The 13,402-nt window shown below is 39.6% G+C and overlaps 1 protein-coding gene across 5 annotated transcripts in view; it reads right to left on the reverse strand.

Annotated features, from left to right (window-relative positions):
• The window catches only part of RASGRF2 (Ras protein specific guanine nucleotide releasing factor 2), a 422,861-nt gene that overhangs the window by 42,119 nt on the left and 367,340 nt on the right, over positions 1-13,402 (reverse strand). For 4 of the 5 annotated variants that reach the window (XM_033924793.1, XM_033924646.1, XM_033924482.1 and 1 more), the window contains 3 exons: positions 11,456-11,653; positions 7,281-7,360; positions 1,184-1,301 (listed from right to left, as the gene is read on the reverse strand). In XM_033924793.1, the coding sequence (XP_033780684.1) occupies positions 1,184-1,301; positions 7,281-7,360; positions 11,456-11,653 (396 nt within the window). Of the gene's footprint in view, positions 1-1,179; positions 1,302-4,284; positions 4,454-7,280; positions 7,361-11,455; positions 11,654-13,402 lie in introns of those variants that run through there. The other variant, XM_033924716.1, reaches the window with a different exon arrangement.

A 13,402-nucleotide genomic window follows, 5' to 3' on the forward strand; every position in this document is an offset into this window, starting at 1 on the left:
AAGAACATAAGAACTGCCATATTGGGACAGACTGAAGGTCCATTAAGCCTAGTATCCTGTTTACAAAAGTGGCCATCCCAGGTCCCAAGTACCTAGCTAGATTCCACGTAGTAAAACAGATTGTATGCTGCTTATCCTAGGAATAACAAGCCATCTCAATAATGGCCTATAAATTTCTATTTTAGGAAATTATTCAAACCTTTTTTAAACCCCGCTAAGCTAACTGATTTCATCACATTCTCTGGCAATGAATTCCATGTTTTTCTTCTGTAAATTTGAATGAACTGATATAGAATTTTGATTGTACTATATAAAATTATAGAAACAGCTACATGGTGTACATTTTTAACTGTTGAAACAAATATTTAACCTCCTTTGAGCTATGTCAAATTTATGTATTTGCCTTGTTTTCCAGTCCATCTTTAGCACTTTTGGCTAATTTCTAGTTTCTAGGGCAGTTATAATGAATTTTAGTTACCATTTTCAAGGGTAATGTACAAATATGAAAAGACTCCTGTAGTAATCCATTGAGCTATCTGCTTTTCAACTGTGTAATTAATACATGTCCATAGTCTTGAAAGTTCAATGGGATGTTCCTTATCTCAAGGCTTACTTAACCTTCATGCGAAAGTTTCTTCAACCGATGATGTAAGGGTGGGTGAGTGTGGGTTCACACTTCTAACACTCTGAGGCTTTTTCTTTTGCTGGTTAACCTTTGCTTTGATGCACTAACTCTATTTAAGTGTTTGATTTTGTTTTATATTATTTTCCCTCCTTTCCCTGCTATTTTGACTATTTCTATCCTACTTTTATTAAAGCATTTTAGAAAGTTTGAAGAGATGAATTACACCAGTTTTTCAGCAGCAATAAAATGTAAATTTTAGGAATAAGCTTTGCTCTTCACCATAAGATTAAAACTGTAAACATTCCCATTCACTGATATAGGGCACAAAGAATTTCTTTAAAATTTCAAATTTTCAATGAAAATGTTAACTATGAAAAAAAAGGCTAAATAAAACACAAGGCAAAACTGACAAAACAAACATAAAGAAATAATAAAAAGATAAGATTTATCTTTTAGAGGTTTTTATGTCCAGTTTTTCAAGCCTGACAGTTTCCTTAAAACAAACTTGCGGCTTCAATGAAAGACCCAAATTATAAAACCTGAAAAGAGAAAAATTACCATTCTCATTTTGGAAAAATTTACAAGTCCTTCCTCTGTGAAATTTGGTGTGCCTTCTTCGATAAAGGCAAGGTCTGTTAAGTACATTCCAAGGTAAGGAACAGAAGGGGGATTACAGCTGTGAGGACAAACAGAAGAATTATTTTAGTTCTAGTGTAGTCTAACAGCATCACATGTTTCATAAATTAGCACCATATCTAACTTTTTCAATAGCTATAAAAATATATTTGTTAATTTGTGCTAAAACAGAAGATAATCAGAATTAAAAATACATAATCTTTTTGACAAACTTCATGTGAAACAAAGGGGATTGGATTAACTCCTATAGAGGTTCTTTTACAAAGCTGTGACACAAAGGGCTCCTTTTACGAAGCCGCGTTAGCGACTTTAGCGCACGTGACTTTTCATCATGCGCTAACCCCCACACTAGCCAAAAAACTACTGCCTTCTCAAGAGGAGGTGGTAGCAGCTAGCGCGGCCGGCGATATAGCACGTGCTATTACGCGCGTTAAACCGCTAATGCGCCTTCGTAAAAGGAGCCCAAAGTGGGGTCTTTTCCACGTGCTAAGGACATTTCTATCATAGCCAGAAAACGGCCAGTTTTTCATTTTCCAAATTAATAGCCATGCCTTAATGTTACCATTAGTGTGAGGCCTTTCCACCACATATTTTGTAAGGGCCCACATACTAATCGTGCACTAATCAGCTTACGGTAATGCTGACATGGTGTAAAAATTCAAGGCTACTAAAATGGTTGGTGGCCTTCATCATGAGGCATATGGGGACAGATTAAAGATCTCAATGTGTATACTTTGGAGGAAAGGCAGGAGAGGGGAGATATGATAGAGACATTAAAATACCTTCATGGCATAAGCTTTGGAATGAGCGGCCATAGGATGAAGTTAAAGGGTGACAGGCTTAGGAGTAATCTATTAAAATACTTTTTTGGAGAAAGGGTGGTAGATGCGTGGAACAGACTCCCAGTAGAGGTGGTGGAGACGAAGACTGTGTCTGAATTCAAGAAAGTGTGGGACAGGCACATGGGATCTCTTAGAGTGAGGAGGAGATAGTGGATGGGCAGACTGGATGGGCCATTTGGCCTTTATCTGCCATCATATTTCTATGTTTCTAAATGTCCCTGCTATGCCCCCTTAGCCAAAAAATATTTTTTAGCACATGGGTAGCGTGCATATTTGAAATTTACCATGGGATGTTTCAGTGCACTACACATTAGTGCTTACTGCAACTTAGTAAAATGACTTCATAGACAGGGCCATATTCTATATATGGCACCCAGAAAATTGGTGACGACTAGAACAGCGCTTAGTGTGATTCTATAAAAGATATGTGTACCTTTTAGAATTGCGCTAAGCTCCAGTGTGCATCATAAATTTTAGGCTTACCCATTTAAGCCAACGAAAGCCAGGTGTACTACTATTATTTCTATAGCGCTACTAGATATATGCAGCACTTTACAGAGTCACAAAGAAGAAGACAGCCCCTGCTCGAAAGAGCTTACAATCTAAACAGAGAAGACAGACAAACAGGATGTCAGCAGGATGTCATGGATATAGTTAAGGGGGACGGTTAATCAGTTCGCTGGGTTGGTGGGCAGAGGTCTAAATACCTGCACCTAACTTTTGCATATTCTATAACAGTGCACATATATTTTAGGAACTGTCATAATCCACCTGTGCTCCTTCTTCAGATTTGCTTAGTAGAATTGATGCACAGCACTTTATAGAATGTGCCAACCAAAGGCTAGATTCAATAAGCAAACTGATTGTATACCGATCAGTTTGCTAGCCCTTTGCGACCAGATTTTCCTCCTGCAGTATTCACTAACCTGTGTAGCGATCCGATTCCGGTGTGCGCATTCAAATGAAGGGAACTGCGTGCAAAGTAGGCAGGGACGCGATTCACTAAACTTTTTTTCGATCCGACTGGGCTCGCAAAAAGCGACTGCTGAAGACCAGTTGCTGAAGCCCTTTGCGACTGCCCTGCCTTCTGCCACCCTGCTTTCTAACCTGTCAGCCACATCTCCTGCAGCCCTGAACGTGCCTTCCTGCCTGCCCCGAACCCCCTGCCTGCCTGCCCCTATTTCTCCTGCCTGCTCGTCCCGACTCTTCTGCTCTCTTCCGCCCTTCCCCGCAGTACAAGCCCGTGGTTTTAAAGTGGGGCTGCACACCGCAGTGCAGCGTCAGCTTTACACCTGTGGGCTCGCACTGAAGGGAAGGATGAAAGAGGCTGCCGCCGCCACCGCATAGGAGCAGGAGAATCGGGCCCCGAACATGCCTGCCCCGACTGGCTGTGTAAGCCTGTAGTTTTAACATGAAACGGGTTAAATCCACAGGCTCGCAAAAGTTTAAAGTACAAAAAAAAAAGTTGCGGCTCGGACGGGTCTGCGCATGCGCGATCCATGTAGGCAGATGGGGGCGTTTCTGCGATTGCCCCCATCTGCATATTTTAGGTTAGTGAATTTGTCGGACCTGCCCGAATCGGAAACGGATTGTTCCGATTCGAACAGGTTAGTGAATCTAGCCCCATGTTGTATGTGCAACTTCTAATTAGTGCCAATTAACATTAATTATGAGGTGTTAATTGCCAATTTGCACCAATTAGACATGTTAATTAAATTGTACATGCAGATCAGTTGTGCACGCCAATTTCTGTGCACAACTTAAGGCTCCATTTACAGAATTTGGGATAAGTGCATTCATGCTTTCTGTGCAAATGACAGCATATGGTAAATACTGTGCACTGATTCAATGCAGAGTCCACACCTATTCTCTGTAACATGCCCCATGTATACATATATAACAGATGTCTCATACATTATCTAAACTATAAAGGGACTGAAGAACTTAGTAAAATATGCAATTTCAAACGAGAAGCTGTCAAATTAGAGCTCCCAGAACTGTCAAAAAGAAAGCAATCAAATTGAAACCAGGAACCCTTTAAATTGCTGCACTTACTAATGTCAAAATTAAGTAAAGTGTCAACCTTTAAAAAGCTGCACCAATAGAAAAAAAATACATAAATACTTATGAGATTATGTTTATATTGGTCATATGAAAGACAAGGGAAGATTATGTACCTACCTTGTTAATCTTTCTAGGAGATAGGAATGTCAGTCTTAAACCAGTGGGTTTATGCATCTTCACCCACGGGGTGTGTGTAGAAAACCTCATTTGCATTTTTCTGCTCTGCCTCCTTTTTTCTTGGGTTGTCCTGTACTCCTCAGTTCGTATTAAAAACAGGTAGTCAGCCCTGGAGAATAAACAAAAATGGGAGGGGTATGGAGACTCTCCCTGGGAAACAAGTTTGTTCTGCTCATAACACAACAAATAACAATAACATTGATGAACAGTTTATAACCCATAATGAGGTGGAATACAGATCACCTACTTGAGTGCAACCTGTACTAATAGCCTGTATATAATTTTTGGTGGTTCTATTGGATACCCTCTGTTTTCTTGAGACAGGGAAGCTTCTCTTATCTCAGCTCTTGCTAGAGGCCAAGGGAAGAAACTGTCTAATGCTACAGATAAGTCCAAGACAGAAAGGCAGGCTAGGAATCATCTGTCAGGGCAGGCTTCAAGACTGATGTTCCTATTTCCTAGAAAGAAGATTAACAAGTTAGGTATCTAACCTTTCCTTCTAGTTCAATAGGAATGTCAGTCTTGCCTTACCATGAATGCTTCCTACACGTACTCGTTGCCTCAACTCTATGCTTATCACTTGACTTACTCCCACTCTACTTGTAACCGCCCTTCTCCATTTGTACTCGACAATGTCTTTGTAATTTCTTTTCACTGATTGTTCAGCTCTTCTTGTTGTAAACCGCCTTGAACTACCATGGCTTAGGTGGTATATAAGAATAAAATTATTATTATTATTATCAAAGCAGTCCCTGGAATCTAGGGTGCGCAGATGAGCCTGCTGACAGCACTGAAGTTCCAAATGCAGTATCCAATCTTGCCACCAAATCCACCTTGCAAAATTGTGTAGAAGTATGGCGAGAGGACCAAGTGACCACTCTACAAATCTCTTTCCATGGACATTACTTTGGACTCGCCCAGGAAGAAGCTACGCTGCTACTGGAGTGAGCCTTCAGTGAAGTCGAAGGTATCTTCCAGCTGCCAATATAAGCTGACAAAATGGCCTTTTGAATCCATCTGGAAATGATCACTTTCAAAGCTGGCTGTCTGCAGTGGCTAGTGCCTGTTAACACAAGGAGATGGTTTGACAGCTGAAACTCAGTCACTTCTAGGTAATGCAACAATACTCTGTACACATCTACCAATTTCATGATCCTGATGTCTTCTTGGAATCCAAAGGTGTACATGCTGGCAACTGGACCTCCTGGTTGACATGAAAACTAGACACTACCTTCGGTTAGAAGGACAGGACTGTACACAGTACTATTCCTGTCTCCGATATGCTGAGGAAAGGTTCCCTGCAGGATAAAGCCTGCATTTCCGATACTCATCGTGCAGACATGATAGCCCACCAAAAATGCTGCTTTCACAGTAACGTCCATTATTGATGCCTTCTCCAACTGCTCATATGGAGCTCTGGCATTATAGCTCGCAGGATGAGATTCAGATTCCACTCCAGAAAAAGGTGCCATATTGGTGGATGCAGATGTAATACTCCCTTCAAAAATATGGACATATCTGGATGAGATGCCAATGTCCCTTAGTTGATCCAAAGTCTGAAGCATGAGAAACCCGTGATTTGTACTTTGAGGGAGTCCACTACTAGGCCTTTTTCATGTCCTTCCTGAGGAAATGCTAGCACCACTGCTAATCGGGGCTGTAATAGGGTCTTCATTCTTTTGCACACACCAGCTCTGGAAACCCAGGCCTTTGTGTAGGCTGACAGCATTGTCTGCTTCTTGGACCTCAGGAGAGTGGCAATGACCAATTCTGACTACGGCTGCTCTATCTTCAATTCTAAGAGAGACTCGGTGATTACCTGTAACAGTGCTGAGGACTAAAAAGGCTGCATACTGTCGAGTCCTCTCCCAGATTTAGAGCCACTATCTGGTCAGCCTTCGGTTTTTCCAAGTGTGAGGCTGTATCGCCTGCTAATGAGGACCCCACTGGAAGAGTAATGGCATAGACACCAGGAAATGCCGCAAACAGCTCCGAGAGGTCACAGCAGCTATTTTAGAAGGAGCCGTGAGGAGGCAGGAGCAAGAGGACTGTGCTCCTGCCACAAAGACCCCATTATAAACACAAAGCATATCTCTTCCCAAACTTTACAAATACAACACGACTTGTTATAATATTCATGTTATGACGATATTTTAATTATTGATTACTTTTGTATTTTCCCATAGATTTTACAGCCTCTTTGAATGTAAATCGCCTTGAACTTTTTTGGTATAGTGCGATAAATAAGTTGTGTATTAGATTAGATTAGGTTCCTTGATAGGCCTGAAAGAGGGGTGGCATGGGGTTGGGAGGGATATTAAAGGGTCGGAGCCTGGAAAACCGTAGCCACATGCAAGAAGAGCTGCATGTGACAGTCGCATGTGACAGTCAACAAGTAAGTCTAGAAGTAGACTTACATACTTGTTGACTGCCTAGATATCATTGTTGATGGGCAACATAACAAATATATAATAAACCTGGAACTTAGACAAATTGCAGTTACCTCTTTTGATAAGGAGTTGTGTAAGTTAAAGGGGTTAAAGGGCTTCTCATTTGTTTCTAGGAGCTATACTACTTGCTGAACTTAGGCTAGTCTTGTACCAGTGAAGAAACTCAAAAGTTATTTTTGTAGAGGTTCTGGGAATTTCAGATTTTTTCTAGCAAAAGCTTATAGGGATCCAAGAATACTTCAGTCTACAGAAACATCAGATTTTCACATTTTCATTCTACCAATCCTGCAAATATCCTTATAAGTATTGAATGGGGGGAGGGTGTGGGGTGTCAAAATAACCCATTCCCGAGCATACCAAATGCAAATATTGGGAGAAGGTTAAAACTATATGTACATTAAATAAATGTGCAATCAATAAAGATGCAGTTAAAAAAACATATTAATGAACCAGAGAAGTGCTATAATATGAGTTAACAGAACATACTTTCTGAGTGTTTCTCTAAGGTTTTTAAATCTTCCTTCTGATGATACAATCTTCTGAAGTTTATCCATAAGTGCTTTAGTCTAGAAAGAAACAAAATGAATAACACTGTTATACTTCAAGTCCCAACAAAAGGACAGAATTGCATTTTTCACTGATACAGTTTAAGATCCAATCAGCCAGCTACATAATTGAAGATATTTTTCAAAATTTTATCATTCCCTTTTTTCTTAAGTTTTTTTTGCATCACAAAGGTAGTCTATTCAACTGAAACCAAGATTTATTTCCTTCTTCATTAGTAGCTTAATACAGAGGAATATGTCTCTGCAATATGAAAACACTGAATAAGTTATTACCTTGAAAATGATCAGTGTTAATTTTATAATCTGATGTTCTAAATCCTAGCAAATAGTGGGAAATCTGTGCTATGGTCTAATTTGTCCCCATCCCCATGGAATCTCAATATTCCTGTTTTGTCCCCACGAGTTCTGTCCCTTTCCCATTCCTTCAAGCTATGCCTTAACCGTACAAGCTTTGAACACTTATGATTTTAAAGCAGGGGTGTCCAACCTTTTGGTTTCTCTGGGCCGCATTGGCCCCAAAAAATTTTTCTGGGCCGCACAAACACTAACACTAGCCGATAAGCAAAAAAAAGCTTGAGCAGTAAGGACCTTGTCCTATGCCTTAAGTAGTCCTGAGGAGGGCCAGCTTAGTTTACCTGGACAGGTACGAGTGAGCAAACATGAAATAAAAAAATTCAGCTATTACACTTTCTCACATTGCACCAGGATTTACTAGTTAGAAAAATCTGTTGATAGATAGGGCCTAATCCAAGAGCAAGTGAGAATGTGGATTAGTAGCTATAAATGAATAAATGAAAATTGGATAAGTTGGAATAAAATGATCAGAAATACAAAGTTAACATATGGATTTAATACATGTCATGTGCTTGACTGATATAGGGAGGCAGGCTAAGACATTTTGTGATTGATAACTACCATACCAAATTTATCCCAGATGGCAAAGCTTAAGTTTATAGAGCTTCTTTGTGTTAAAGAGTGACCAGCCTGAACTAGGCCAGTCCTCAGGGAAATGTAGGCAGACAGGAGTTGGCTTTTGACCTGGTATCCACATACCAGGGAGCCCTAAGTTTGCCATGACTTGAGTTTTGCTCTGGGAAAGACAAATCTAAACCATATGTGTAACAGTATTGATTCAAAATTAAGTGTTAGTAAGTTAATAAGTTAGTAAAAGTTACACAATAGAAATATTACTTAGGTAGGTATAGGTAATAAGTTAACAAATATAAGTTAACAATAAGTATAGATTAGGAATATATTTTATTTTGATTTTCATATATCTGAAATCCTGAAGAGATCCTGATAAAGCAACAGATGGTGTTTGACCTCTGACCTTGAGCAACTTTTTTCTACTTCATAGAATCTTGATGGGAGGGGTACCTGCTCTTTCCATCTTTTTCTTTGTTCAGTCTTAGTGAGACAGAAATGATTTCCTCAGTATAGAAAAGACACTGATATTTACAGGAAAGGATATAAAAGCTGAGGAGTTTTGTAAGTATATTACAATATTTGTCTATGTATTTCTTCTTTTTATAAAATATGTAAGCTTAATGTGAGAATGTAACTTTTTAGATATAAGAATGTAATTTGTGACACGCCTATATGAAGCTAGCCTTATATGGGAACAAATAATGTGAACCAATTAGACTGCAGATGGATTGTAACGAAGGGATGTTGTCATTTAGGATATATATGGACGTGTAACTGGTAAAACGGAATTTTTTATGAGCAAGGCCAGCTTTTGGCTTCTGTAATAATTCTCATGATGCAAATGATACTCAATTGATCTGATAATCAAAGGAATTGAGTACTCTTATGATCTAATATTGATAACTAATAAAAAATAAGATTTTGGATTTTATTAAAATATTTTGCATCATTATTTTTTTCATTTCATTTTACAACCCTAGAATAGCTATAAGTACGCTTGTGTGCAATTATCCTGATCAGCAGGTCCCAAATTTGCAATCACTAATATAGAAGATATACGTATCTAATAATAAACCTTCATTAAAGGGACACTGTGGAGTGGAACCCAAAAAAGCAGTAATGCTTACCCTGACTGAGTGATCCTCCACGTGCACAAGTGGGAGCAGGCATAGGCTTCCACATCTATACTCTGATGAGCAGGGATGCGTGTTCCTGGTTTTCCCATTCACTTCTATTACAGCTACGCTGAGCCTCTTCAGAGGTGAGCCTCATCAGAGGGGATGCTGAATCAGCTGTCAGCAGTGCACGTGAAGAATCATTTAATCAGGGTAAATATTGCTGCTTTTTTTAGCCTCCCAGTTTGAGCTTAGGCTCCCTCAAAATGAATATCTCCTCTGCTGTAGCTAGTAAGGATCCCTAAGCCTCACCAACTGATGGCCACCTCCTCCCCCTCCAACTTCCCAAGTTCTGCAGCTGGCAGCAATATTGCAGAGCAGTTGCCTCTCCCCCCCTTGGCTTTCATGCATGCATGAAAGCAGGGGCAGCTTGAGGATATTGCCATTGGTTGGAAAGCTTGAAGATTCTGAGTTTCCAGACTGGAGGAAGATGTCTTCAGTTGGCAGGGCTTTGGAATCCCTACTAGCTCAAGTATTTATAAATTGCACTCAGGCGGGTAGAAACTTTGGTGCCCATCCACTAATTTTGGGCTCCAGTCTCTCCCCCAAATCAGCTGTACAGTATATGACTACGCCACTGAATACAAAAATAATTGTGATGCACATATCTCAAAGCTAACAAATTCCAGTTAATAAATTCCAAATAAAACAATTTTTTTTCTACCTTGTTATCTGGATGTTTTGTTTTTCCATCATTTTGGTTCCAGTTTCTCTTTCTGCTTTTTGTCTATTTTGAACTAATTCTCTTTCCAGTGTCTGCTGTCCATATTATTCTCCTCTTCTGTCGTTCCATTTCCTTCTTATGCCTATCTCCAACATATTGATTTTTCCCTTACAGCTTTCTTTACTTTTTGTTTACTGCCTCTGTCCACTCAAATCTTGCCTTCTTTCTCACCCTTCTTTTTAAATGTTCAGCTACCTCTCAATTCCCCATCTTCTCTCAGTCCCTAGCTCTCCCATTTCCCATCTCACTCCTTTCCCAGCCTCCTATTCCCTTCTATCTACTCCCCATTACCACATTTCTACCACTGTACTCACTGCTCTCTCACTCATCTTGTCATCTCCCTTTTGACCTCATTCACATGGCTCACCACTTTCAGAATCTCCCTCCCTCTCTCCATTGGTCAGGCTATAATTCCCTGTCCCTTTCTTTCCATCCCCTAGCATTATCTTGTCCCAGCTCTCTTCCCTCTATCTCCATGGTCCAATAGTTTGCTCCCTCTTTTTTCTGTTTTTCTTCTTTTCTCCCCCCTTGATGCTGAACAATGAAATGAAGAAAAAAAAAAAAAGATGCTGCATCTCTCTGTCTTCCATCCACAGGCCTAACATTTCTCCCTCCCTCCCATCCCTAGATCCAACTTCTCTCCCTTACTCTTCCCAACTGCCCCCATTCCATCTCTTCCCCTGCCTGCCTGCCTCCCTTCCCTTTCTCTTCCTAACAGTTCTCCCATCAAGTATCCCTTTCCCTCTTCTTCCATACTACCCCAGTTCCAACTTCTGTCCCTTCAGACCATTGCCCATTAGCTCTCTCTATGTCCTTGACATAGTTAAGGAGGTTGTTCAATATTGGGGGTGCTCAAGCACAGAGATGGCTCCCATATTTACAACACTATCAGAGCAATTGCTAACCTAATTCTGTTATTTTATATTTTCAAAATCAGTAGGAACACTGAAGTTCAAACCGAATGAATACAATCATCAAAAATGATACAAAACAGGGCTTCATAAATGCCTCCCAAAACAACTGCAGTAAAGTAACTTAATGCTTCTTTCTTAGAATATTGACCAAGGAAAGCTGGTTCTGATTATTGTTTTTCTTTTCCTTACCAATCTTCCTTTCTATAAAAAAAACCAAACCCTCCTAGAATGGTAAGGTAATCATCTTGATACTGTGTAATGCTTTCTAGTCAATGATGATTAATTTCCTGTGCAATGATTCCCAGAACTCACATGGTGACCCCAAAGCCAGTCATAATATTTATTGCTTCCTTACTTGTTTAGAGACTTTAGCCCAGGTTTTCTTCAGTCTGTAGACCGCACTTCTGTTTAAAGCTGAGGTGATTTCTAACACACCATTGTAGTTATGCATGCAGCGACAGATATCAGCCACCACTATCCACTTCTCAATTGAGCTGGCACGGGAGCTGATGTCAGTGTGGTTTATAATTTGTGAGGCAACAAGGTTACTCATCTGAAAAAGCAACCCCACCCCAAAAATAAAGGATGTTAGGAATAATTGTCAGTACTAACCATATGAAGCACAATGATGCGATAACTGTGGTTACAAATCTTGTACATATAAACAAGTTAAGGAACTGGTATTAAAAGCAAAAACCTTAAAAAATAATTGTAAAAAACACTTTGGATCACCTTTCATGGTTCTTTGGTTTATCGGTCTTTTGTTTTTGGCTGTTCCTTTAAGTGGATTATTGAAGTTTTTTGTTGTGATATAAAATGTGAAACATAAAATACAAATATGGCAGAACCTGTAGGTTTGCCATTAAGAAGCAATAAACTGGTTGAGTTTATGGACAAATATGTAAAAAAGCAGACAATTATTCATAAGAAAGACAATATACAAAAAGATAAGGTAAGGCTTTAGCATTTTTTCCTATTTAGTCTAGACTGGATCTTTCTCTTTCCCTCTCTTGTCTGATATTTCCTCCATTCTGTACTTAGTTGTAATCTGTGGCTCTAACGTTTGCTCAATTCTGAGGTAGAACTTTCACTGTGCCCCTGGTATGTAGAGGAATTTGACTGCTTTGATGATGAGACATATTTCATGGCTATTCATGACTATTCCATGATTGACAGAAGTTCATTATTACAGTATTCAGAATTTTGCATATTCTGTCCTTGACAGGCACCTACGAGTGGCGTTCAATAATTTATCTACCTGAGTATGAAAGTAGCAAGTGTATGGAAACCAGTCTGTGCATGTTGTGACATATCTCAATTTTACTCATGCACAGTTGCAGCTCAATGCAAGTCTAACGTTCCAAGAGACATGATGTCAGGAGAGTCCTCATGTGACAATATAAAAATCAATAAAAACAATAAAAATCCAAACATATAGGACATATAGGACATATCACTTAGCAATCTCTTCCCTCCCCCATTTCCAGGTTCTCCCTCCTCTCTTTCTCTCTCTCCTTTTCAACAGCATTCCACAATAAACAGTCCCACTCCTCCACACCTTGCTCAGGGATCACTTATTCAGGCTCTTCTTGAGTGTGGCATCTCCCATATTCTCCCCTCCTGCTTGGTTTTCTCTTTCCATTCCTCCTTTCCCTCTACACTTTGTGAGTGAGTCCAGCATCCCTCTCTGCCTGCTTACCTGCCACCCACCTGATGTACTTATAGACAATTGTCTTCCTAGCAGTGATTCAGCCAGGATCTTTCTGGTCAACCCCAGGGGCCTTTCCTCTGCAACAATTTCCTGTTGCCATATAGGAAGGATATTCACAGAAAACACCTCTGGGGTTGGCCAGGGATAGCCTGGATAAATGGCTGCTGGGAAGATGATTGTTTGTAAGAGCATTGGGTAGGGAGGTAGGGTTGGTGGATTTGGGAAGGGGGGAAAGGCTAGAAAGTTGAATTTGATTGCAAAGCTGCCCAAAAGGTCCCCGAGGTCTATACTTGGCTCATGAGCCTTGCTTTGAAGAACAGTGGTATAAGATTCATGGAATTGAAACACTCACTTTCTTATATCTATTTGTAGATGCATTTCTTTGAGCAATTGACTTTATGTAAGATTGAATCTGCCTGCTTTTGTTCTTAGTTTGTATTGACTTTTAATATTTTATGTATGTAATTCCCTGTAAACTGTTTTGGAAAAAAACGTATAGAAATTTTAAAAATAAGTAAAATAAATAATTTTTACAACTTTTTTTATTTTCTTTGAACAAACAAGTTATTAAAAAAAACTGACCAAAATTCC

This window comes from Geotrypetes seraphini, chromosome 1 (genome assembly GCF_902459505.1).
Source record: "Geotrypetes seraphini chromosome 1, aGeoSer1.1, whole genome shotgun sequence".
NCBI classification, from domain to species: Eukaryota; Metazoa; Chordata; class Amphibia; order Gymnophiona; family Dermophiidae; genus Geotrypetes; species Geotrypetes seraphini.